Genomic DNA, 24,396 nt, shown 5'->3' with positions numbered 1-24,396 from the left:
ATCACCTGGCCCAGATGACCTACCTCCGGTTCCTTTTAAAGATGGTGGTGACTTTATGACTAAGGTTGTTCGAAACCCGAGAAAGATTGACTCGTGAAGAGCAGGCTGGGTTTCGTCCCGGTCGAGGATGTATTGATCATATCTTCAACCTCCGCCAAATGTTAGAACACCGCCATACTTTTCAAAGGCCAACAATTGTAGTGTTTCTTGACATCAGGGCTGCCTTCGATTCGTTGGACAGGACTGTTCTCTGGGATTGTCTATTGAAGAAGGGTGTGCCTGAGAAGTTTATTAACATCCTAAAAGCCCTATATAAAAACACCTCAGACAGAGTGAGGGCATACAACCACCTCTCTCCATTGTTCCATTCGAGCAGTGGGGTTAGGCAGGGTTGCCCAATCTCACCATTCCTCTTCAACTTTGCCATCGATGACATTCTGGAAACAGCTCTGATGGATGTAAGTAATGATGGTGTGGATCTGTTGCCTGGAGAAAGACTTCTTGACCTTGAGTATGCGGACGATATTGTCTTACTGTGCGATAATGCTCAAGGCATGCAATCCGCACTTAATCAGTTGGCAATCAGTGTCCGTAGGTATGGTATGTGCTTTGCACCTTCGAAGTGCAAAGTACTTTTACAAGACTGGCAGGATTCTAATCCTGTACTCACCCTGGATGGTGAGCAGATAGACGTAGTTGAGAAGTTCGTGTATCTGGGTAGCTGCATAAGTGCTGGTGGGGGTGTGAGTGATGAGATCAATGCACGTATAGTGAAAGCCAGAGCGGCTTATGCCAATCTGGGCCACCTTTGGCGCCTTCGTGATGTTAGTCTGGCTGTAAAAGGTCGGATCTACAACGCGTCGGTGAGAGCAGTTTTGCACTACGTTTGTGAAACCTAGCCTCTCCGAGTTGAGGATGTTAGACGACTCTGTGTTCGATCATCGCTGTCTCCGAAGGATTGCTGACATTCAGTGGCAACACCATGTTAGTAATGCAGAGGTTCGGCATCGTGTGCTCGGGCACAGAGATGATAATTCGATTGGTGTCACCATCTTGAAACACCGACTTCGGTGGCCTGGACATGTTCTCCGAATGTCGTCCCAGAGAATTCCACGTCGTGCATTATTTTCCGACTCTGGGACTGGTTGGAAAAAGCGGAGAGCTGGTCAGTGTATGACATAGTGTCGTGGTATGAAAGAAAGATGCAAAGGACTGACTTCTGTCGGTCCTTCACGACTCCCTGGTTGGGGTCTGAGAGATGGTGCTACACAGTGGCTAGAGACGTTATCAGATATGGCCCAGAATAGAAGCCAGTGGCGATCCTGCTGTAACCTTCTTTTACTTTCTTCATAAAAAGTGGTTGTGTCTTCCTTACCTGAAAGATTTCTTCCGATTGTACCTTTCCGTTCCCTCATTACTACCACACTATCTTACGCCAATCTCTTCGTTATTGTTCTCTTTTTTCTTGCGCTCCTTACCTTTTTTCTTTTTTCTCTTCGAATTCTCGTTGTTTTGTGTGGGGCATATATATTGGCGCTCTCTTGTTCCAATATTTATGTGTTCAAATAAACAAATAAATAATAATAATACATCGTCTACACCAACTCATCGCATCGTAACGATTACCAATACATGATGGAGAACAACCTTAAGCCAGAGATAGGACAATATATTTAACATGAATAAAAGATATAAGATAGCATTCAACAGGGACCACGTCTCCAAGGCCGAACAATGCCATCCGATCAACCCGAATTAATTCAACACATTGTTCCCGCCCTCTCCATCGTTGGGTTTTTCTTCGCGTTAAGTGTTAACTATCTATTTTTCCAGTTGTCTCGTGTTCAGCTTTGAGGATTGTGTGGTTAGTGCCCAATGCCACTATACTACTCTCCAACCAGAATAAACGTGATTCTGGTTCGATACCAAATTGAATGAGATTATCGCGCGCCGGTGGTTACTAAGATTAATATGAATCACCTAGGTATTGGTAAGCTAAAAAATAAATCAAAAATGGGGCGACAACTGATCGGGAAATACATGTAATAACTTTAAAACATGTTTTTATGCTTAACACGCTTAAAATGAAAACCCACATGAACATTACTTATACAGCAAGTATAGCGAGATTATAACAAGGAAGAACGATATTTTAACAAATCACATTAAAATGCATGGTAACAACATTTGGTTAATGGCTTCGCGTTAAATATTAAGTATCTGTTTTCCCAGTCATCTCGTGTTCAGCTTCGAGGATTGTGTGGTTAGGGTCCAATGCCACTACAGAGGCTCCTGAGTGAAAAATGTCCCGAAATAGTTTGCCATTGCCTACGCTTTTTCTTGATCACCCTCTATCATTTAAAATACACTCTTTTCAACAATTAGGTTGGGAATTCAATGCTGCGTCCTTGTTCTGTAATTCGGGTACGAGAACATTCCTTTAGGATGCCTGATTACAGATTGGGCTAACCATATTTCATATATTATCCGGGCTTCAAAGATCTTAACTGTAGATTTATTATTATTAAGGCTAGGAAAATTGTGGTTTCTAACAATTTACAATCAACTTGTGTTGTTGATGACTCTACTTCTAAGATCACTCAGTTTATATAAGATGCATTAAAGTCACCTACTATAAGGCTTTTACGTCTATTACACCAGGACTTATGTTAACTTAGGTTAAAATCATCTACTACACATTCTGGACTGCGGTATACTACACCTAATTCAATATCTCACCGTTTAAATTTCGGACTACGACTCACCAATTCACATATTATCTAATTATGTGCCACTGTCTCGACAGCTCATATGGTTAATGTACTTTTCGTGTGCAGGATTACCCCATCTCCCCTACCGTTTAATCTATCAATCCTACAGGGTAAAAATCCAACCGACTGAATTTCACTGTCATGTTTCTGAAACAGCAATGACATCAAGATCTTCTATGTCCGTCATTGGCTTGAGCTCCGCCATTTTATCTTGTAGGCTGCGAGCACTTGTATAGCACACCTTCAACTCTGTGAGTAACTGCCCCTTAACACCCAGAGTGGTTTGGGAATTGTTTTACTCCGAACATTTGCAATGTGAATAGACTTAAGTACAAGGTTTTGTCACTGTCTCGGTGGCGCTCATTCATTTCTACCTTTGCCGACCGTCTCTTAATACGACCAAGCAGGCTGGAATGCTCACAGACATATATTCCGATTCCGGTCAGCTTGCATGAGTTTCCCAGTATTACGTCTCTTTCTTCAGCAGAAGCATATGTAACATTTTGGTGGCATGTTTTCAGTATACCTTCTGAATCCACTTTTTGTCTCACTCTATAGAGCTTACCGACGCTAAATCCTGAAGCAGCTCCTGAGAGCAGCTTGCTTATTAATGACTTAATGTGGCTGGGGTCGTGTTCAAATCAAGAATTTAGCTCCTGTTCAGAAAATTCTCATAACGTATGAAAAATGACTGCTCTATCAGCGAGGTCCGTCTTAACACGCTGCGAAGTTTTACTTGCGATATAGTATCGGCCGCAGAGGTATCATTTTTCACTTACTTTTCTTTTTCTTAACGTAACTGCAAGGAAATCATTCACTTTACTATGTCGCTTGATTACATCATCTTTACCACTAAGGCTTTTCTCATCCATAGTCTGTTTAGTGTTGATATATGAATCCGGAATCGACACTATTAATTCACTTTTCACACATTAAAAACAATTTTTGATAACCATTTGTATGTATTAGTAGTAATACTAGTGTGGCAGTAAATAAATCCCCAAAATAAATAGCTCTGTAAGTCTTCGACATCGGATGTTGACCACATTAGTTTTAATGGACTCACCTAGCTGAAGGAACTCGGTCATTTATCCGCACCAAATCACGTGTGGGAACGCCGTGCTCAACAACCCCTGTAATCGCTATCCAGATTAAATCATTCGATCCTCGATATATTGGTAGCCTATCAAATATATCTTCGAACCTCCTCGCTTCTGTCTTTTGATTTCACTTGGTGGGTACGATTCATATTATAAGGTGTTACTGGTTAAAGCGTTTTCAAACTCCAAATACCTGTGGCATCTTCACTAGGTTCTGTCACGGTTAAGTAATAATGAGGTTGAGAAAATCTTCCCGTGACTAAATAACAGTATCAAACATAACGTGCTAACTGGAACACTGGTTGGAGTCCCTCTTTTCTACGGCTATACTTTTGTTCATTCAGTTAGTCTACTAATGCAGATGCGATCGGAAACAAACTCATAGGAACATCATGCCACCATAAATGTCGACGGACTTTTTAATTTGAACCTAAGGTAATACCAACACAACATTGTTTTTTATTTTTATAAACACAAAATACTTCTACTGCCTAAAAGTTATTAACCATCAGCTATTACTATGCATTTTACGACAACTTAAAATATATCTACACGAAATCATTCTCAATTATCATAATCCAACTTTGTTTAGCTCAAATAATCTTCAACTAAAATTTTATTTTGCGCGCGTTAAGAATCAAACCAAACATTTCGAAACAGAAACGTACATTTCCCAGCCAGTTGCTGTCGCCTTCTTTCTGATTTATCTATCAGCTTATCGATACCCGGAGGATTCTTATTATTCTTGGTAACCTCCAGTGCGCGACAGTCGCACTCAGTTTGGTATTTTACCAACGTCACGTTGATTCTGATGGGAGAGTAGTGTAGTGGTATTAAGCCCTAACCACACAATCCTCAAAGCTGAACACGAGACAACTGGAAAAACAGATGTTCAACATTTAACGCGGAGACAACCCAAAGATGGAAAGGGCGGGAATAATGAATTCAGTTCATCGGATGACATTGCTCCACCTTGCAGGCATGGTCATTCTTCAGCATTTTCTTATGTCTTTTATTCATATCAAATATATTTTTTCTATCTTTAGCCTAAGTGTGTTCTCCATCATATATTGGTGGTTGTTACGGTACGATTATTCAGTATAGATAATGGTGTGACTTCCACGTAAGATCTCATGGATTAGGCAGTTAAATCATGACAAATCTACCATTTTAGCATTAGGTCCATTATAAGAGCAGTAGTAATAACGAAGTAGACCATAATTCTATAGTCTTTCGACGCCTTGAAATTTGCTGTATATTGCTGTAATCTGTTCATTTCTAGCCAAGATAATGCATACGCCGTCTGGTTGACCTTACCTTAGACATGTCGGATAATAACGGTGGTTCCAGCCTGCAGGTATTGGTGATCCACTGCTTCTAGAAACGGAGGCTCGTTAAGCGAAAGCTTCTTCTATTCCATCCAAAACCATTTGAACCATTTAGACCTCTTACATGAAATCAAGGTTTCGGATCTCTCAAGGAGAGTATTTGTCTCTTTTGGCTTTGTGATTGTTTCCGTATGTCCAGAGAGAGTAGACCGGTGTATATATTTTGCCAGCAATCCATCAGTATATTAGAGATATTGCTCACATATCATAGGGCATTCGAGTAAACAACTATGAGATTAGACACAGATTCTGTTAGGGTGGGGATTTCACGTGTAAATCAACCGACTATAGTGACGCGCCATGATAGATGAGATAGGTTGTAAGAAGGTAAGTTTGCAACAATCCGTCTCGTTTGTTAATGTATGCTAAGGCTCGAGTCTGTAGGTACTTCAAGAAATGAAAAATGTGTGTCCTGTATTACTTCTAAGTGTCGCCCACTACATATGAACTAGATGCTAAGAGGCTTGTGTTTCATGGATTTCTTACGAATTTATCAACAGATAATTTCGTTAGCAATAGAATATTAAGCAAACGTTTGCACCACGATTTCATTTATAACTCTGACATTGACAATGCTGATCTGCATTCCCTGTCAATTTTTCTTATTAAACGGTAAAACAAGTAAATTATAAGCGGTGGAAGCGGTTGTTAGATTAAAGTGAACATCCAGTCTGTATTTTTAGAAAACTTCCAAAAGATGATGTTAGAGTGGCCTTTTGTGATTAGTTTCACATGACTACGATTCTGACTACAAAATTTTTGCAAGATATGTAAGAGTTCAATACTCTTACATTGTGAATAAACAAATAGTATTGGATTAAGTTAAATGCATAGAATAATCAGATGAACAAGTTACATGTCTTTGAGTAAAGATGAATTAACATGACCGTGATTTGCTAATATGTTCATGAATATTGGTCAAAGATAAGGCCATCTATTACAATTTGTGCAAAGCATAGTACGTGCTTAATACCGCATTATACACCTTTTATCCTTCGATTACTATTTATGTATTCTGATGTATTTGCGTCTCGTTTTACGAGATGTGCAAGCAGAGTTAGTGTATGGTAGACTAAATTTTCTAGTTGTTAAAAGATTTTTGATGTTTGTTCACAGCTGGCTGCATTTAAATAACGTAGAACACGCCTCCTCCAGGACTGTATACTGCTCTTTTCCAGGGAAGTAACAACACAGGCACTTGTTTATCCAGCCATCGATGTTATCGCCGAGGACATTGTTCAATGGCAGTGATCTTGAAATATAGTCAAAGTCAGACGCATAGTCTACAAATACACACCGATCATACCTATCACCTTCAGCCAAAATAAAAACCATTTTATGATATATGACTGCAGCAGCATCCGAGGTGCTTTTCCTATGCTTGTAAGAGAACTGTTGGCCAAGGTCACTACTATCTTACGTGTAATTTATTAATGAAATGAATTAGTGATGCATCAGGGCGATGAAGAATATAATAAATATGATGCACCACTGTCATATCCTACCGATTCCGCCTGTGATATGCAAGTTCTAAGTTCTCAAATCTAACTCCAAGGAGCTTGTTACACTTTAAAGTACACATAATTTCATACTGATCGTTTTCCAATTTCGAGCACACTAATGGAAGTGAAAAAATTGAGTAACTTTACTCATTTAAATGATGTGCTTCATTTTTTCCTTCAAGCACTATAACTATTTTGATAAAACTGAATTATATGACAGTCATGTATACTAAACTAAACAGGTGTCGTCATTATTGTTTCATTTGAACAGACATGCAACTTAAAGTAGATGGTTATAAATAACTAAGTCTTTAAACCACAAAAACAAACTATAAGCCAGCAAGACTTATCTAACACAGGCCGATGGCGACAGTCTTTTAGGCATCATAACAGTTTACAGAACAACAAAACTTTCTTCAGTGACATTAATCGTTTACGCTCTATTTCAAAACAACCACGGCTTTTAATGAGCTTTTTATGACTTAGGATACCATTCCAGCATGTAATGTACATCCGGCGTAATACAGTCCTATATAGTGAGTAAAAAGTACAGCCATGACTCAATACAATCTACTTTTTTAATAAAAATCACATTACGTTATGAGACAAACTCATTGATTACATGGCCGTTATTCTGACCCAGGATACACCAAGTTGGTGTGACAACGATGAGTATATTTCCATCCCAATAATCGATTGATCATGGAGCGGAATTCGCAACTGGACTCTGAAGTTACGTTTTGCGGCATATTTCTGTAGTTTAAGTATGGAAGCTCGAAAATTCTAATTATTATGTTCTACTATCTTATAGAACATTGATCCCTCAGTGTATCCGAAACTGGCACAGTTAACATAAATGAGTAATAAACCCTTGGGAGTCTCATATGATAATCAAACTGATCATTTAAAAAAAGCCAGATCTTAAGCGATTCATGAGTATTTTCACCGATAAATGTCAGTTTTATCACTTTCAATATCGTTTCTGGTCACATTTCAAAATTCAGATCGTTTCATGAAACTTTCAAAAGCTTTCTAATTCAATTAGTTTCTGTTCACTTTAATACTGACTCCATGAGAATGGTTGCATGATAACTTGAGGTAGTTAAACTTAGCAAGTTGACTAGTATTCCCTAGGATTTTCCATTTTTTACTTCGACAATCTCATATGGACCACCGTCCAAGTTAAAGAGTTCTCCGTCGGAAAATCTTAAGGAATTGCATTCTGAAGATGAGAGTGGAGTAAAATAAAAATTTCTTTTACACAGGAATTATCAATCAACACAAACACATCACCTCTGTTCGTGTTGTTTTCATTACCTTGATCATCCTCCTAGATACCTATGTTCTTGTTTTACGCGCACATTCTTATTATTTACTTCTTTTCACTCCAGTTTGTTCTTTTACTTACCATACCACGGCTATTACTGGAAACCAAACTAATGATCGTCAGTTTGGAAGGTGGTGGTTTCGCCAAGTTATTCAACTTAGGATAATCTCAAACTTCATCAGCCTCCAACAGCTCGAATTCCTCAGGGTTATTGGAATCTTGTGTCTAAGCTAAGCTTATTGTAGAATAATGAAGACCTGTAACTGTTTCCTTATAGCAGGATGATAGTAGAAATAAATCACTTTGTTCAAATGATCTCATCACGAAATTACCAAATTCTAAGATTCTTATTTTAGTACACCTAATATTCATGAGTAGTGAAGTACTGGGATTCGATATCAGCTGAGATAGTAGACGAAAAATCTCAGGAGTCCTTCAAGAGACTTCGTGTACTTTGAGAGATTTGTGTCGTTGGTGAGGAGCGAGGAAAATAGAAAACCTAAAACATTCTCGAGGACTTGTGACGTTATTTTATTGTTATTTGCTAACCTTCACGTCCCGCTTGTCAAACATACCCAGGTCCCCCAATTGAAGGAATCAGTGGTCCACTGTTACTAGACCCAGAACACTATTAAGCAAAAGCTTATATTGCGTGAATACTCATTTACACAATTATTATAAAGGATACTCCTCTCATCGAAGAAGAAGAGTCGATGAACGAACAACATAGTTCCATGAAAAACGACTCCCTTAACCATGCTTAAGATCGAAAGTATAAACAATACATGGTTTTGCTCAATAAATTTCGAAAGTTTGAACTCTTGGTGACCTTCTGGGGTTGACTACAAATTTGTTCTCGAAGGTCACGACTCAGAGAATCACGTTATGCAAACTGACCGTACTTTTTTGGATCTGTTCTGGGGATTATCAGCTAGAGATGAAAACCAAAGAATAGAAGCCTCCAACAAGCTGGTAGATTTGTTAAGTAGTAAAACGGGTGAAGTAGGTTAATCCAAACAAATTAAATAGACTAGGTGAAAACCACTTACTTCACCTATACAAGGCAAAGGCTCGTTAAAGGCCTAAAGTCGTTTGATGAGTCTACGAGTTCTAGCTATGAGCACTGTCTTATACGTTACCTCAAAGATTTTCCAACGGAAACCTCAACCAAAGAACTAGCGGAATCCATGAGTGTTCAAGTTTTTGCCTCAGAGCCGTCCACTCAAAATGTAGATAGCAAATATTTCGTTAATATAAAATCCAGGAACGTTCGTCTGTGAAATCGGCGTACTTATCATGCACAAGAGTGCTTTGTGCATCTGGCAGAATAAAGGAGGTACGTTGTGTTTGTCGCCACTAAGAACAGATTGATGAAGAGTTCGCTAAAGTATTGCTTCAACCTATTATCCTGTTAACAAAATCCATTCATCATAGAGCTGCCGCATATTTAGCAATATCGGAAATGAGTCTTCAAGTAATGTTTGAGTTGTTAATGCACATTTATTAGGCACCTAAACATTTAATCGCAAAATTGAGTTGTTTTTTGAAAGAAACATGGCAAAACCTCATGTCTTCAAACTCGGATATCACTGGAGAACTCCTGCTTGTCATTCTGTCATTTCAGCATCGCTTTCAGGTACTGAATCCATAAATATGACTGTACTTTCAGAAACGTCTTCAAAAGCTAGATATTCCAGCATTCAAATTATCTGAGAAACAGTATCGTAGGAAGCTCTTATTTGGAATTCTTGTAAGAACCTTTCGTGTTAACTTTATTTAGCAAGCATTCTCACGATGCCATTGTGATGCGGTTAATCGATGAAGTTTTAAAGCGCGATATCCTGAGTACTGTTTGGGATTCTGTCAAAGGTGAGCATTTTAACGTAACGGTTTTCTATGTATGTGGATAAGCTGACTAAGGTGATATCCAAAAATCCTTCAGCAATTTTTTAATACAGATTATTATGAAGATATATTGTTGATAGAACAGGTTTTCTTGTTAACATAGTGTTCATAAAAACTGTATAAACTGGTTAGTTAGTTTCTTCTTAAATATAGAGCTGTTATGTCTGCGGTGAGTCAGATTAGATTTTGTTAAATCTATTGGTCAATTACCCCTATTTCTGTGTTCCACTGCCATAAAATCTAACTTGGTTGATGTAGTGGATTGTCCAAGTTATCGTTTAAACCTCTAGAATAACCACGGTTCACTTCAGTTTTACATTCACCGTATCATTTGAGTCTCTGAACTGTGTTGTGGTCTTTTACTTTTTGAATATCAGTGCTCCATCTCAACTATCAGTATATACTCAGGTCTTTTGTAATTTTCTTAACAAACTATTCAGATAATTACTTCGTGACTTCTAACTTGACTATAGTTGGGCGTATTTCTTATTATTAAATTATGCTTGCATACGTAAACCAGCAGTAATTTCCCGTTGCATTATCAAGCATCAAAGGATCCAACTGTAAATCGTCACCAAGATAGGTCGATTATCACTCAACTCACGATTTAAAACTTGTGTTCGAATCTCTAAAATGTGACATGAGCATGTTATTTGTATATCACATTCTTGGTTTTTGAAATACACTATTCAGGTTGACACTAACTCCGGGTCTTGGGAGTTTCAACATGCTATTGAAAGCCTCATTTCACTAGGTCAGAGTTGTTACTTTTTAAACGCCATACGTTGGCTTAAGTCTAAGAAAAACATTCATCGCTACCACGATGAAAACTAAAAAAGAATTAATGGTAGTCAAAATAGAGTCTTATGCTACTAAGTGCGTCGGTCGTCTGTTCCTCCTGTTCACATATATGAACAACAAGACAAAGGCAAACAAAAGGGCGTCAGTTATAGTTACCACAGTCATTTGTCGTTCATATTATGGAGGTTTGTCACCTTGGAAAAGAAATTGTGTTTATGTGCTAACTTGTACTTGAATTAGTATTTTCTAAATTCTTGATAATCTATTGCAAAACTATAAGGGCTACATGAGATAGACCGTCTATGAATGTCTCCGATATCGAACAGTTTTTTAGATGTTTTAAAAAATAAGATCTTGGTTAAACGGTCGTGATGGCAGTCATCGTCATTAGTTATTTATTATGAAGTATTTGTTAGTTCCAATCAGCACTTGGACAACTGCCTCACTTTGTTTGGATTGGAAAGTTTCGACTAGCGTCTTTACAGTGCTGTGATTTGCTCGATTAATTTGTAGTACTTTAAAAGCTGACAAAAGTGGTCTTCTAGGGATTAATATTGTGTTGTCATTGTATTGATTAACTAACCCTTAATTGTTCCTTTTTATTATAGCTACCTTATGTTCTAAAGCCAATAAAGCCAAAAATACTTTCCGATTTCTGCAAATTGCCGCTCACATCGTTTGTAATGAGGAGGAGAAGTTTGATTTCGTCTTATCTAGTGAAGTCTTTGAGGGTTTCAGCAAGCAGTTATCAGATTGCAAGTACAGTTATTTCCCTCAAGTCTCCCATTTACTAAGAGTGATGATGGACAAGATTATTGGTTCCACAACTGTTGATGAAAATCTCCAGAAATCCGCGGTTTCTATGTCTCCAGACCGGCTATTGAAATCGATTGCTTTAAATTACCCACTATTTGACTTTTTTTGCGACTCTAGCTCCCCTAAGCCATGTCAGGTTAGCAAGTTTTGCATTATCTACATATTTTTACAGTAACATTTATATTATACATTATGGTTATTGATCAGATAGAGCTTTTTAGTTGCTGTAAACAACTTCAAGAAGGCACTTAAAGTTTCTCTATGTTTTTAAGTTATGAATCTTTCAAATAGATAACTAAGCGAATGGCTTCTATTTGAAATCAACATGTATGTATCGTCGCATTTCGTACATGCACAACTTGCTATCACTATGATCCGTTAATAAGGTGTGGCTACCACATTAACTTGTAAGCACTTTACCTCAAAAACTTTCGGTCATTTTACAACTCATTATGTACATCAAGATTATTGAACTCAAAGTAAAGGTCTCCGACCAACTAGCTGATTTTCAAGCTACAGAAATAGAAAAGTACTAGCTCATAGAGCAATGTAAACTCTAGTTGTTACAGTGATCCATAAAATTGAAATGACCAATGATGAGCTGCTTAATATCGTGAAATGTTTGCATGAAATGTAACTAGTAAGTGAACTATGCATCATGTAAGGTGTCTATATATAGTTTTTCCCTTTGGATACAGTTTAATTTTTGGGTGGTTTTATCTACAAATAGAGAGATATAGTGACACAGACTTTAAAAGGAGTTGATTTCGTGAATTATTAAAGTTATGAATGGAGCGGGGAAGTCGATCTGTGTATTTAACGCAATGAACTAGCAACTTCGACCTTTTGTATTCGCAGGCTACATTGATGAAAAGCGCTCTCAAAGTTTTCCTTTTCATAAATGTTTACAAGATCTAGGAGGCAACTTATCATCTGTAAATAAAACACAGTCTTATCTCATTGTGTGTAAACAATTTGGTTAATTCGTGTATCGTTCATAGATCATAATGCCTTTAACCTTATCCCAAAAGTCTTCTCTCAACGGGTAGTTACTCAACGATTTGTTTTTTTAGCCAACAGACAGTTTAATAGTAGTGTAAAATACTATATTAATATTGAACCTAACTAAATTAGAAAAAGTCTAATGGTCCGTGATTTCGACCTGCACTTATTTAGTGTACTAAATGATGTACCAATTCCGATATGACTTGTTTTGCTTCAAGTATGTTCTATAAGAAAATAGTACAATAGATGGTATACATGATTTTACTATAGATACCATGTATCATTTGTTTCACTGACGCTGAAAACTCATTGTTAAGGTTGTTGGATTACAAAATTGTATATTTTTGCTTGATATAATGATGTAATTTTTTAATTTGCAGATTATTTTTGATTCTGCACCATCGTCACTATCGTTAGATACTCTTCAGTTGTACGTTAAGCAGTTAACAAATGCTTTTATCAATGCTGAGGTTCAATATTCAAACAAAAATGTACGCAACATACGTGGCTTAAAGAATCCAAATCAAATCCAATCAGTTGACTTAAATTATGATGCTATTCAATGTTTCGTAATTAAGCACTTGCAGATAGTTGTAAACACAATCCTAAAATTCAGATACACGGAAGGAACTGAATTGCTCAGTCAGATTCTGGAGTTCCTACTAACTATTGGTATGACTTATTCATTGAAGGTTGATAACACCGCTTTAAAGACACCGATCTCAACAAATGTTGCCAAGATTTGCTGGGGTGTTTTATTTGGGATATTAGATTGTATGGTATTGCAAGCAGTTACGATCAACAAACACTCTGGTCAGGAGACTATCAAGAACATTACAAATATGGATATAATTAGACATTGTGTATCCCTACTTAAAAATGCCGTCCCACAATGTACTAGGGCTATGTCCACACATTCTTCTAACACAGATATTAGTCTTTGTCTGGATTCGTTGAAACGATGCCTTAAGCTTCTCCAAAGAGTAGATTCTGAGGATCAGTTGGATCAGTACATACTGATAATGTGCGGAGCTGTTTCTGTTTTTTCTCTCTCCATGCCAATCGAAGGTGAGATACATTGTCGCAGAATTCGGTATTTTAATGTTGACGTATGTGAATATGTAACAATTAACCACTCAGGAGAAACTTGCAGTTGTGGGAACTGAATTAGGCAGTAGATCATGAAACGTCTGGTGAGAACTGACACGTTTATGCGCCATGCTGAGGTATCGCAACTCCGACTACATTACAGTGAATAGAACCACCTCTGTACTCTTCTCCCCACCCCTCTAACTAGAAGAATAAGGCCAGTGTAGTAATGAACACTTTTTAATGACACTGGTATACCAATCAATGCATGTTAATCGACTATACATCAGTTAGGTTGTTTAGGATTTTTGAACTGGGTATTTGTCACTAAATACAAATCAAGGTAAAGATGAACTGAAAGTTCATAACCATAGTTCACAATGAATAACTTAATTTGACGGGAGCTCATCTTAATCGATATTGATTTCATTTCTCTTAGTTGTATTTGGGGATTGCACATCCTCAACAATATTGCAAGTGCTATAAATATCTACTGTAGATTGATTTATAAGTAATGTTGTAAGAAAGACTCTCATACTCCATTCATTATAGACAGAAAATATATATAATCAGTTCTTAGTTCTACCATTTATAAATATTAGATCAAACATGCTTTAAGTAAGTACTTTTCAAAATTAAATAGTCTTAATACGATTGGTATGATATTGGTTGATATAAACTGAAAATCCTTGATTTTGCAATTAAAATAATGGAGGAGCTGTTTTTAATGGAACTCCTGGATCGACAATAAATCTAATGCCAACGATGATCCAAGTTTAAAAACTAATCAAGCAAAATTTTTTTTACCCGTTTGCTAATAATTGAACAAACCAAACGAGACCCATCAACTCAAAGAAGAAGCAGAAAATTATACTTTATGGACACTGTGAGATTTGTGTGATGGTAAATATTAGTCAATTGCTTATGTCTATGATATGAATGCAATTATTTCTTCTGATGAGTTTGTACAGAAATTGTTGAGACGTCAGTTCAAAAAGACCAATGTATTGAACACATGAATAATTGACACAAAAATTGAGAAACAATGAATGATATATGGAAAGGTCAATGCGTGGTAATAATCTGTTTTGTGAGTAAATTAAAAATGAATGGAATTGCAGGAGATAAAAAATAACAAACTAACAGATACCTTTACAATAGGAGAATCGCCTTGTTTCATTAAATTTTCCACCTGAGTAAGATTATCTAAGCGCTGTTGAGTTGATTCAAACTTTAAATGTAAAAAGAATTATATATTACAAAGTTAGAATGTTGTTGAGTGAAACAATACTGAATTTATGAAAAAACGTAAAGATGTAAATTATCTGTCCTGAGAATTCGATTTAGGTTGAAATGATAATCGCAGAGGTGAGGACTTTAACATTTGAATAGTGGTGAGCAGTAGAATCTTAGCTACTGAGTCCTGATAGCCTTGTGAATCAAGACAATGCGCACAGGATGCACATATGCCAATAAGAGACTGATCAATTTCAATTCTCAATACCGATGGGAAGATTCAAACAAACAATACCAATTCTAGGAGTATTTCTTGAAGACAGGCTCGTATCGTAAAAGGAGCATACTTTCGTTGTACTGTAAATGCTTGTATCGCATTGGTAAACTACACTTTAAGGGTTGTATTATGTGAACAAATAAACTCAATAAAGTATATATTTATTTCATAGTATGGTCTATAAAAACAGGATTTTTGGGAGGTTCTGTTAGCCGTCACTTTTCCGTAGCTGTTACACATAAAAGTTAAGGTATGATATGATTCTTTGATTTGTTTTCATTTCCTCGTTTCCTTTTTTGTTTGTAGACACGTTTGAAATCTTAAACGATTTGGTTGAATGCAGAAAAAGGCGTCTAGAGAATATATTTGAAGGTCCCCACTGGTCGGAAGTGCTTACTGATGTGGTTCTAAGTGCCCTTTCCTTTCCTGTCCACATGTTGCGCTCTGTCACCCGTCTAACATTTAAGAAAATGGTTTTGGAAAAGGCATTTATAAGTACGATTAATTCAGGTGAAGAATATCCTTCTTGCCTAAAACTAATTGGTGATATACTTAAGACACGGTCATCAAAACAAGCTGACCGTGCAAAGCATGATGAAGACGAAGATGACGACTCAGAAAAAGAAGATTTAGTTCATTTTTCGTTGTTCAGTTCGACAAAATTAATACAGTCTAAGGAGTTGTCTATGCAAATTGATGATTTTGAGGACGAAACCGTCTCAGTTGAAGATGAAGAAAAAATTGCTAATCAAGAGAGAAACTCACAAGATAGTTAGTTTTATATGATTGATCTTTTTAATTTTGGTCCAAGATATTTCTGTTTATGACCTTTTATTTCCAACATTTCATGGAAGTCTATTTAGCCAAGTTATCCATGACAGTTTTGAACTTAAACGCGCTTGAGTTATCCAGGGATTCGGTTAGTAGTCATTACTATTTTAGGTTTATTTACCTGACTTTTTATCTATGGGGTTATATGGTGCAACTTAGTAAGTTATTGTGATTTCATTAAAAGTATCTTGGATAAACAACCGTACTTATATGATTTACTGTGCATCAGATTGCCTTACTTGTTTTGAAGACTAAGTGCTGTTCTTCAATATTTATCTAAGGTCAGTCTCCAATTTGAAACTAATTATTTCACTAGTACTAATGACGTTTGCAATTTCCGCTTCACAATCAAAGAAATAACTTGATTGTATGGGGAGTCTTAATTCCCATGAGAAACTATTGGTGGTTATAGGAGGACTTGTTTTGAATTTGTTGGTATGGACCGCGCAACATACTTTAGTACTGTTTTGATTCTTAGAGAAAATCATATAAATAACTTATATCGGAAATGAGCTAGTTTTACGTAGCTTGTATGGTAAATCTTTCTGAAAATACTTAGTATCAAGATGGTTATTGGTTTTATTCTTTAGTGTTTGCTGATGTCCAATACAAATATTGAAATTAGCAACACCGAACAACTAAATGCATTATTATGTAAATGCAAATTGAACACTCCCAGTAGTCATACTGTGTAAATGTGTTAACTAATGCATCACTAAAAATAGATCCGTCCCCGATAGCTTACAGGAAGAACTTAGAGTGAGAAATTATCTTTCAGTAACACGTCAGGGTGGTCTGTGAAATATACACGAATGTTTATCATAGTACCGGTATCCAATGCACCACTGATCTGTTTGTGACTATTTACAGTCTACATCATGAGAGGGTTACATATATTTTATGATGATGATATTTGACCTTTACAAGCTTACAATGCGATGTGCACTACTTATGCAGACAGACATTATGTGGCAGGCATTGGAAGGAGAATACTTGTCAGCAGAAGAGTGAAGTAAAGAGACGAGGAAGCAAAGCGAAGAGCAATTGAAATAATAACAGGATCAGACGAATGATGAAGTATTTTGAGGACAGCTGAAGGAAGATATGTTGTAAATAATGTATTCAATGTATGATTTTCATATTTTACAAAGCTACTGTTTGATTTTGCATAAAACAGTAAATTGGTTTGCCGTACCTGAATTCACGTTCACTATAACAATAATAGTTGAACGATATGTATATCGGTTGATTATTTTTCTCCATAATTCTGTTGAGAACACATAAAAACCAGATGATTATTTTTTGAGGAAATTCGCTATTTAAAATGACTAAGGTTTACGTTATACTTCTTACATCTGAACATAAGATGTTGGTTGCAGTAAGAATAATTTAAAATAAGTATGATTATAATAAAAAGTAAACTATTAAAATAATTGTGTATCTGAGTTCTAAAAGAACCAACTAAGACTTTTGGTTAAGTTTTTGAAATTGAAAAAAGTCATTTTCTTATTATGTCATAAGGTTGTACTTTTTATAAATGATGATCAGGTTAGCGTAGTTTATATTTCTTATTGTTAATAATGTTGTCAATATTTTAGCCTCAGATGATTCAGACTCTGATGCAGTTGAAGAAGAGATTGATATTGATGAAGATGAACTTAATCAAATTAAAAATAGTGTACGTGATGCACTTGGTCCAGCTGCATTAGATAGTGAAAATAATGATAACGATTGCCGGGACTTCACAGATGCTGAGATGTTTGAACGTGATGAAGCTTTGGCAGCTGCATTTCGTATTCATATGCGTAAACCTCAACGAATAGTCGCTGATCAAGCTCGTTCAGTTGGTGAATTGAAAATGAAGTAATCAAATGATTATTTCTTTTTACTTGCAAATCACCAACTATTTGTTTGATAATTACGTTTTCTACATTAAATTCGGCAGTGTTATGTGGAGAAATTTTTACTGAAGTCGCCCAGTTACCAGCCATTAGATAACATGTTTGATTCCCACTCCATCTGCTCTGATGCTGTTGTAAATCAGTCTTTTATCATTTGTAGTGAGAAAGGTGTTAAGTGATTATAAAACTAATGGATGAAGTGTTCTAGTCGTTTAGTGATATGCAGTGATGCAATTTGACCAGGTGTTTGATATTTAAGAGACCGAAGTATCGACGTAAGCACCGAATTAAACTGATATTAGAAAACGAGATGTCTGATCAGTAAAATAATTTCTTAACAAAACACATATACGAAGTGCTAAGCACAAGAATATACACGGTCCAATGTATTAAGTGAACAAACAATTGTAAGTTGCAGGAACTATAGTTCATTCACTTTCCACTAGAATTAACGCCCAACTAGGTGTAATACTTATCCCATCATATCAAGTACTAACAGTCGGATAATATCACCAGTCCTCACACCAAACATCGTGTTTAAATCTAATTATATAAATCAGCGTGTTTAATGGGTTGCATTGGAAAACCAGTGTCAAACGGATTAGATATTCGCTTCAGTTGTTACTAGATATTTATTTTTTTCGTAAATTGTTTACTTTTTATGTGTACTTAAAATGACTTATTGATAACTATATCCTTTTATGTATTTTAGATGTTTCGATTTGATTGAATGTATTCTGCAGTATAGTTCTGAACCTCAACTTGTCTTGGTAGGTCTTAATGGATAAATTGTTCATTGTTCTAAACTTTTTTATTTTGCTAAATTCTTTATTGTTTTGTTGACTTATTCAAACGTAATGTTTCAGGAAAAACCAGCGATCAAACCCTAATCGTTTTAATAAGGTTGAAGGTGAATATTTCTTTTCTCTGTGTTTATAGATAGACAGACAATGTCAATGTACTTATGCGTTGGCCCAATCCGCTGTACGTGATTAGCACGATGAGATGAAAACAACCAAAGAGATCGAAATAGTGTAGTAAGAAGTAATAAAAAGAAAAACTAAACCTTGAGAATATGGTTTGGAAAAACAGGGTTGAGAGGCATGGATGAAGGGACACTGCAATTCAAGAACGAGAGGAAGATACATAGTAGATGGATCTGAACTATATCACCCAAAGTCTTGAACCATTGGTCGCGGTTACTACGCAGACCTTAACCAGGTAGTTTGCATCTGTTAACATGGATCAGACCAACTGTCAATGGCTTCATGAACGGACGCCACGTTTTGGTTTGGCCACCTCCAGCTTTTACGTGCATGATATTTTACTTACCCCAAGAAAAAGTTTTGTCCTTTAATCGTGTTTTTTTCTGGTCACTATAAATGTAACTTCATTGTGCAACAATTTCTTATGATAAAAACGAGAACTTTTCTGTTTTTATTTTGCAGCCTGCTCTTGATCTTGTGCTTGATATTGGCAAAGGATCCATTGAATATGAAACAGCCAAATCACGAAATGATTTAAGCTCAAATAGAAAAATCAACCAGAAACAAAAGAGAAAAACTAGTTTTATTGCTAAATATGGTGACATACCTCCACTGTCAAGTATAATACTTGTTGTGAGAAAATGGCGTTTCAGGTCGCAAAAAACTCAATCCGAGTTTATAGAATCTCTCAAGAACCTTGATCAACATGTTTATTTGAAAAAAATTATGCAATCTCTTATAGATGCGGCCAAAACAAGTAAGCATTTTAATAATGTGCATATTGTTTTTTGATGCTCAATTGCATCCAATTCGGTGTGTATTAAATGAAAGACGTAAAGAGCCAATTTTCTAATTATTTATTCTTCTATTTTCTCTTCTTTTTTTCAGCGGATAGAACTCAACTGTTTACAGAATTGTTATCCAACATTATAGAATTTATTGTAAGTTTCTACAATCGTCTTTAGGAAATAGCTCATTTTCACGTCAACGATTGACTATGTAATTGACAAATATTTCTTAAAATTTGTTTTTGTATCTTTCCTGTACAGTATCGAAGTATGAAACCGTTGAAAGCAGAATTTCCCGATTTGGAATCACCATTGTCTGATTATTTATTAGAACAACTTCATGAAGTTTTAAGTAATACTAACCATCAAGCTACACTATTCCTTAATCTTCTAAGTCACTGCCAAGTGAGTTCATATTGAAGAAGAGTTTTCATTTCTTGTTGATAATTTCATTTCGTATTATGGAAACTAAGCCAATAAATGTATTTGTTATCCTTTGATTGTAGACAAATTAAAATAGTCAAGTGAACTAGAATTGGTAAACCTTATATTGACTTACTGTCTGTTTAGATAAACAAGGAATGAACATCCACACTCATGCTTCTATGCACTTTATACAGATAATATAGAGGAGAAAACCAAAGCAGTTTGTAAAGAAGTATATCTAGAAAAAAATAACAGTCCAGCGATATAACTCGTTTATTATTAATCTATGAGAAACATTTATTTGATGAGCACCTGGTACACATTTTATTAGGTTAATCAAAAAGAAATCCTTTCACTTATTTTAGCCGAAAGTGAATGTCTAAACATGAGTCACAGTGTTGGAAATTGATCTTAAACCTTATATTGCAGAATTACGAGCCTTCTTTCTTGAATGCTGAATCCATATTTCCGCCTTAATGTTATGCCTTTTAATATATGAACCTTAAATTCAATCTGCTGGAAAACCGCTCTGGCATCTAGAGTAATATATATATATATATATATATATATATATATATATATATATATATATATATATATATATATGCACATTTCGATATGCACTTGATAAATCATTAGAATTCATTCCGCGGGTTTGGATATTCGATACTTAGCTCTTTTGTGTGAAAGCAACCTTATGCTTCAAGGCAGAACACCTACTTCACTAAATACCAGTTTTATCGTTGCCGATACGTTGTTTGACTGAATGGTTCTACAGAATATCAGAAAAATCTGGACTCATGACGATGTCTGTGTAATCTCTCTGAGAGCACTTACCGATTGCGATTCACTTGGGATTATGTGATTTTTTTAGACCTATTTTATTTATATTTGAACACATATATATTGGTACAGGAGTGCGCCAAACATATATGCGCCACACAATTTCAGTTCATTAATTGCGTGTGGGCTGCGTTACTGCCCGGGTGCCCAGACCGAAGCAGGTGGTTTTCTTAGGGGGCCACTCCCCGAGCCTTTGACCTAAAGGTCTAACCCACAAGGCAGTGGAGCATCGTAAGGAGATGCAGTCCCATGGTAGCCGGTGACCAACAATTGGTTCATACGCCATTTGTTCCCGCAGGATACTGGAGCCAGCCCATGTGCACCATTGGTTTGGAATCCGGTTAAAGCGCCGGACATTCGCTTTTCGTCCTCTCATTTTCGTAAACAACACCCCCGCCACGAGAAGGCAGTGAGTAGGACTTCCCTGGCAGAGGCTGTATACGCGCGGCCGTGTGAGAGTATTTCGAGAGGGAGGGCGAACCCACCCCGCTCTCGGCCATACCAGGGCGTTTTTAGACCTAAACTTGTCAAGTATTTTTTGAAAGGTCGAATGTTATTGTTTAGTAGTAATTTCAACACACTGATAAAGTATATTGGGAGTAACTTTGAAACATTTTGTTTATGAGATGAACTCGACGTATGGAAGTACACCAGATTTGGTTGTTAAGACATCAGCTCATTGAGCGAGCCGATCGCTAGCTTACCGGCCTTAAATCAGCATATTAGATGAACATCGAATTGCGCTAAAATAGTCAAATCCATTATTTGCGCGACTTTCTTTCCGGATTTGTAAATAATTTAAATAGAGTTTAACATTCATATCCTATTCTTAATTGCTTAGTCGAACAGGTTTGTTTGGAGTCACGCAAATAACCCAAAATACAACGCAAAGAAATTAAAACGATTAGTCCCTTTTGTAAATTTCGATAGAGCAATGAGAAGACGGAGTTGATCTGAAACTAGTTATTACACTGAGTTGTAAGTCAACTGCATATTTCATGCTGCCTTTAAGTGAATAAAGCCACTTGGTTAGCATATATACTTCATTTCAACTTGTATTTTTTCGAAACCCGTACATTCCTTAGATCAGTTGCATCAATAAAGAGCCTTAGAATTACCATCAATAGAAATAATAAACTTCAATATTTTTTGTACAGCCAGATCAAGTTGCTCTGATCTTCATCAACATAAGTTTGCTTATTTTAAGAATGTTTATTCATACTTTTATGTACTGTACGATTTCACTGGATTATTCTTATTCATTTAATATACAATTTTATTTCGAAATTTATTAGACATTTGCACACAAGGCCTCAAAATTGCTTGTCGAAACTACTGTGAAAGCATGCGAAAAAATAATCGATAGTTTAGATGATATTCGCGAAGTTAAAATTAATGGTTTCGAAAGTTGTAATCTCGTTAATTTGTTCCAAATAGTTACTCATATGTTCAAGTCAAATAAAAATGAGTTAAAAGCTAAGAAAATGTCAAGGAAACTCAGTGTCAAACTAGCTGAAGTGTTGCAAACAGCAGAGAAAGCTAGCCAATGTTCAGTGAACAACAACGTCTGGTACAATCGTCTCAAATTATCGTTAGCCTTGTTCGAACTACTTATGTGTACTGTAAAACTCGATGAGAATGCTTCGTCTACGGTAGGCTGATATAGTTTATTATTATTATTATTATTACTATTATTATTATTATTATTATTATTATTATTATTATTATTATTATTATTATTATTGTCATTAAGGGTTTTTTACGTACATTCTATCCATGCACCTGCTCTTATAACTAGATACCTAGTGCTGTGCTACCTATTCTCATATCCATTAATATACATACAGTGACGGTATATGTTCCCGTTTTTCGTTTGTACTAAATGTAAATTCCTTCTTACTCTATACCTCTAACTTGATAGTATTACTATCCCTCACACCGAAAGTATGACTCGAAATCTAGTGCAAAAAGCGTACTTGGTAGTTGAGTTACACAGTTATTACTATTTAATTAAACACCTACTGTTTTCAAGGTCTATTCCTAGTTCATTTTCTTTGATGATGATTGTAACTTCAAAATGACACTAGCAACAAAAGTATAGTGGTGGTTGGACATTGAACAATTTCGTCCTCGAATCTCCAAGCATCATTTTACTTGGTTGAACGAAGTGCAATTAAAGTTGATCCAGATCTCTGCCTGGTTGATAGAGGATGTCAAATAGACATAAATATAACCATCAATATATGATTATGGAGATTGTTGAGTTTTTATTGAGATCACGAACCGATCAACGTTAGACCACAATTGAGAACCTGAAGGCACTGAACGGCCGTTTCATCCTAGCACGGGACTCCTCAACAACGCGCATCCACTACTCAGCACGCAGGACTCGGCCATCCAGTGCTTCCAGGTTTTCAAGGGTGGTCTAACATTGATCGGTTCACAATCTTAATAAAAGCAAATATAACCTTCCGAGTATTCCATTATATTCCACTGAATTTCCTGTATGGTTTGAGCATACAAACTGGATTTTTTATACCTAGAAGCAATTTGTACATCTCTTTACCTCGGCCATCAACACAACGAGTACTAGACTTGGTTACAAACAATTCGCTAATGTCCATTTCAAGTTTCCTTTTGCTTCATTCTCTTGCACAGCCGCAACATTGCTATCTCAACTCTTATGCAACTGTCCCTAGTATTTTCTTATCAGAACCCGGTCAGTTCTCTCGCTAGACATTATGTAATATGTCAACTCCATAACTGCATATTTCCAATTATTTTACTAATCAATGCATTTGAATATTACTTACTTCATCCATCTTATCTTTTAATTACTTCTTCATTCATTCATGATTATTTTCATAAACTCTTGAATTTCCTTATTGTCTTATCCACAACTACTTGACCGTCACCAATTTTATTTTCATTGTAAAACACATAACCGTCAGTGTATAGCCTTAATGAAAAACTGGCTGGAAAAAAATATTTCTTCTCTCTATCAATGTTTTTCCGAGTGGGTATTTTAGTTTTAGTGAGACCACAAAAGTGTCCGCTGAATTTTTGGATACTTAACTTAATTCTTATCGTTAATTATAATATTCATAGTTACACTGCCAAAGTTTGTATTTGCTGTAATGGTTCTTAATATAGCCAAATTTAAATGCAAATAAGGTACGAGAAATTTGACAAGCAACAACACCAATGCAATATGACATCAAGAGAACTGGGAAAACTTTTATACGGCTTGACCTACGTTTGTTTCCATCCTCGATAACCAGTTAGACTCGTCTATCTAAGCTTTTTTAACTATACAGCTGAATTAAGTATTTAACGCTGATAGAAATAGATATTCATAAGAGCATAATTTATGTATCAGCATTTTATGACGTGTAGCTTGCGCA

At 36.0% G+C, this 24,396-nt stretch overlaps 1 protein-coding gene across 1 annotated transcript in view; it reads left to right on the top strand.

Annotated features, from left to right (window-relative positions):
- The first annotated feature begins 8,906 nt into the window (after positions 1-8,906).
- Positions 8,907-24,396, top strand: part of MYBBP1A (Myb-binding protein 1A) — a 34,552-nt gene continuing 19,062 nt past the window's right edge. Inside the window, exons 1-16 of the mRNA XM_051217450.1 lie at positions 8,907-9,090; positions 9,123-9,317; positions 9,353-9,424; positions 9,455-9,562; positions 9,596-9,724; positions 9,758-9,838; positions 9,873-9,957; positions 11,403-11,746; positions 12,996-13,683; positions 15,524-15,988; positions 17,647-17,911; positions 18,662-18,719; positions 19,398-19,692; positions 19,824-19,876; positions 19,985-20,128; positions 22,288-22,644. Of these exons, the coding sequence (XP_051073919.1) occupies positions 8,974-9,090; positions 9,123-9,317; positions 9,353-9,424; positions 9,455-9,562; positions 9,596-9,724; positions 9,758-9,838; positions 9,873-9,957; positions 11,403-11,746; positions 12,996-13,683; positions 15,524-15,988; positions 17,647-17,911; positions 18,662-18,719; positions 19,398-19,692; positions 19,824-19,876; positions 19,985-20,128; positions 22,288-22,644 (3,456 nt within the window). The 5' untranslated portion in view covers positions 8,907-8,973. The remainder of the gene's footprint in view (positions 9,091-9,122; positions 9,318-9,352; positions 9,425-9,454; positions 9,563-9,595; positions 9,725-9,757; positions 9,839-9,872; positions 9,958-11,402; positions 11,747-12,995; positions 13,684-15,523; positions 15,989-17,646; positions 17,912-18,661; positions 18,720-19,397; positions 19,693-19,823; positions 19,877-19,984; positions 20,129-22,287; positions 22,645-24,396) is intronic.

The sequence above is a fragment of the Schistosoma haematobium genome, chromosome 1, assembly GCF_000699445.3.
Source record: "Schistosoma haematobium chromosome 1, whole genome shotgun sequence".
NCBI lineage: Eukaryota > Metazoa > Platyhelminthes > Trematoda > Strigeidida > Schistosomatidae > Schistosoma > Schistosoma haematobium.
Note: the sequence above shows the minus strand (reverse complement) of the source record. Positions and strands in the feature narration are given on the sequence as shown.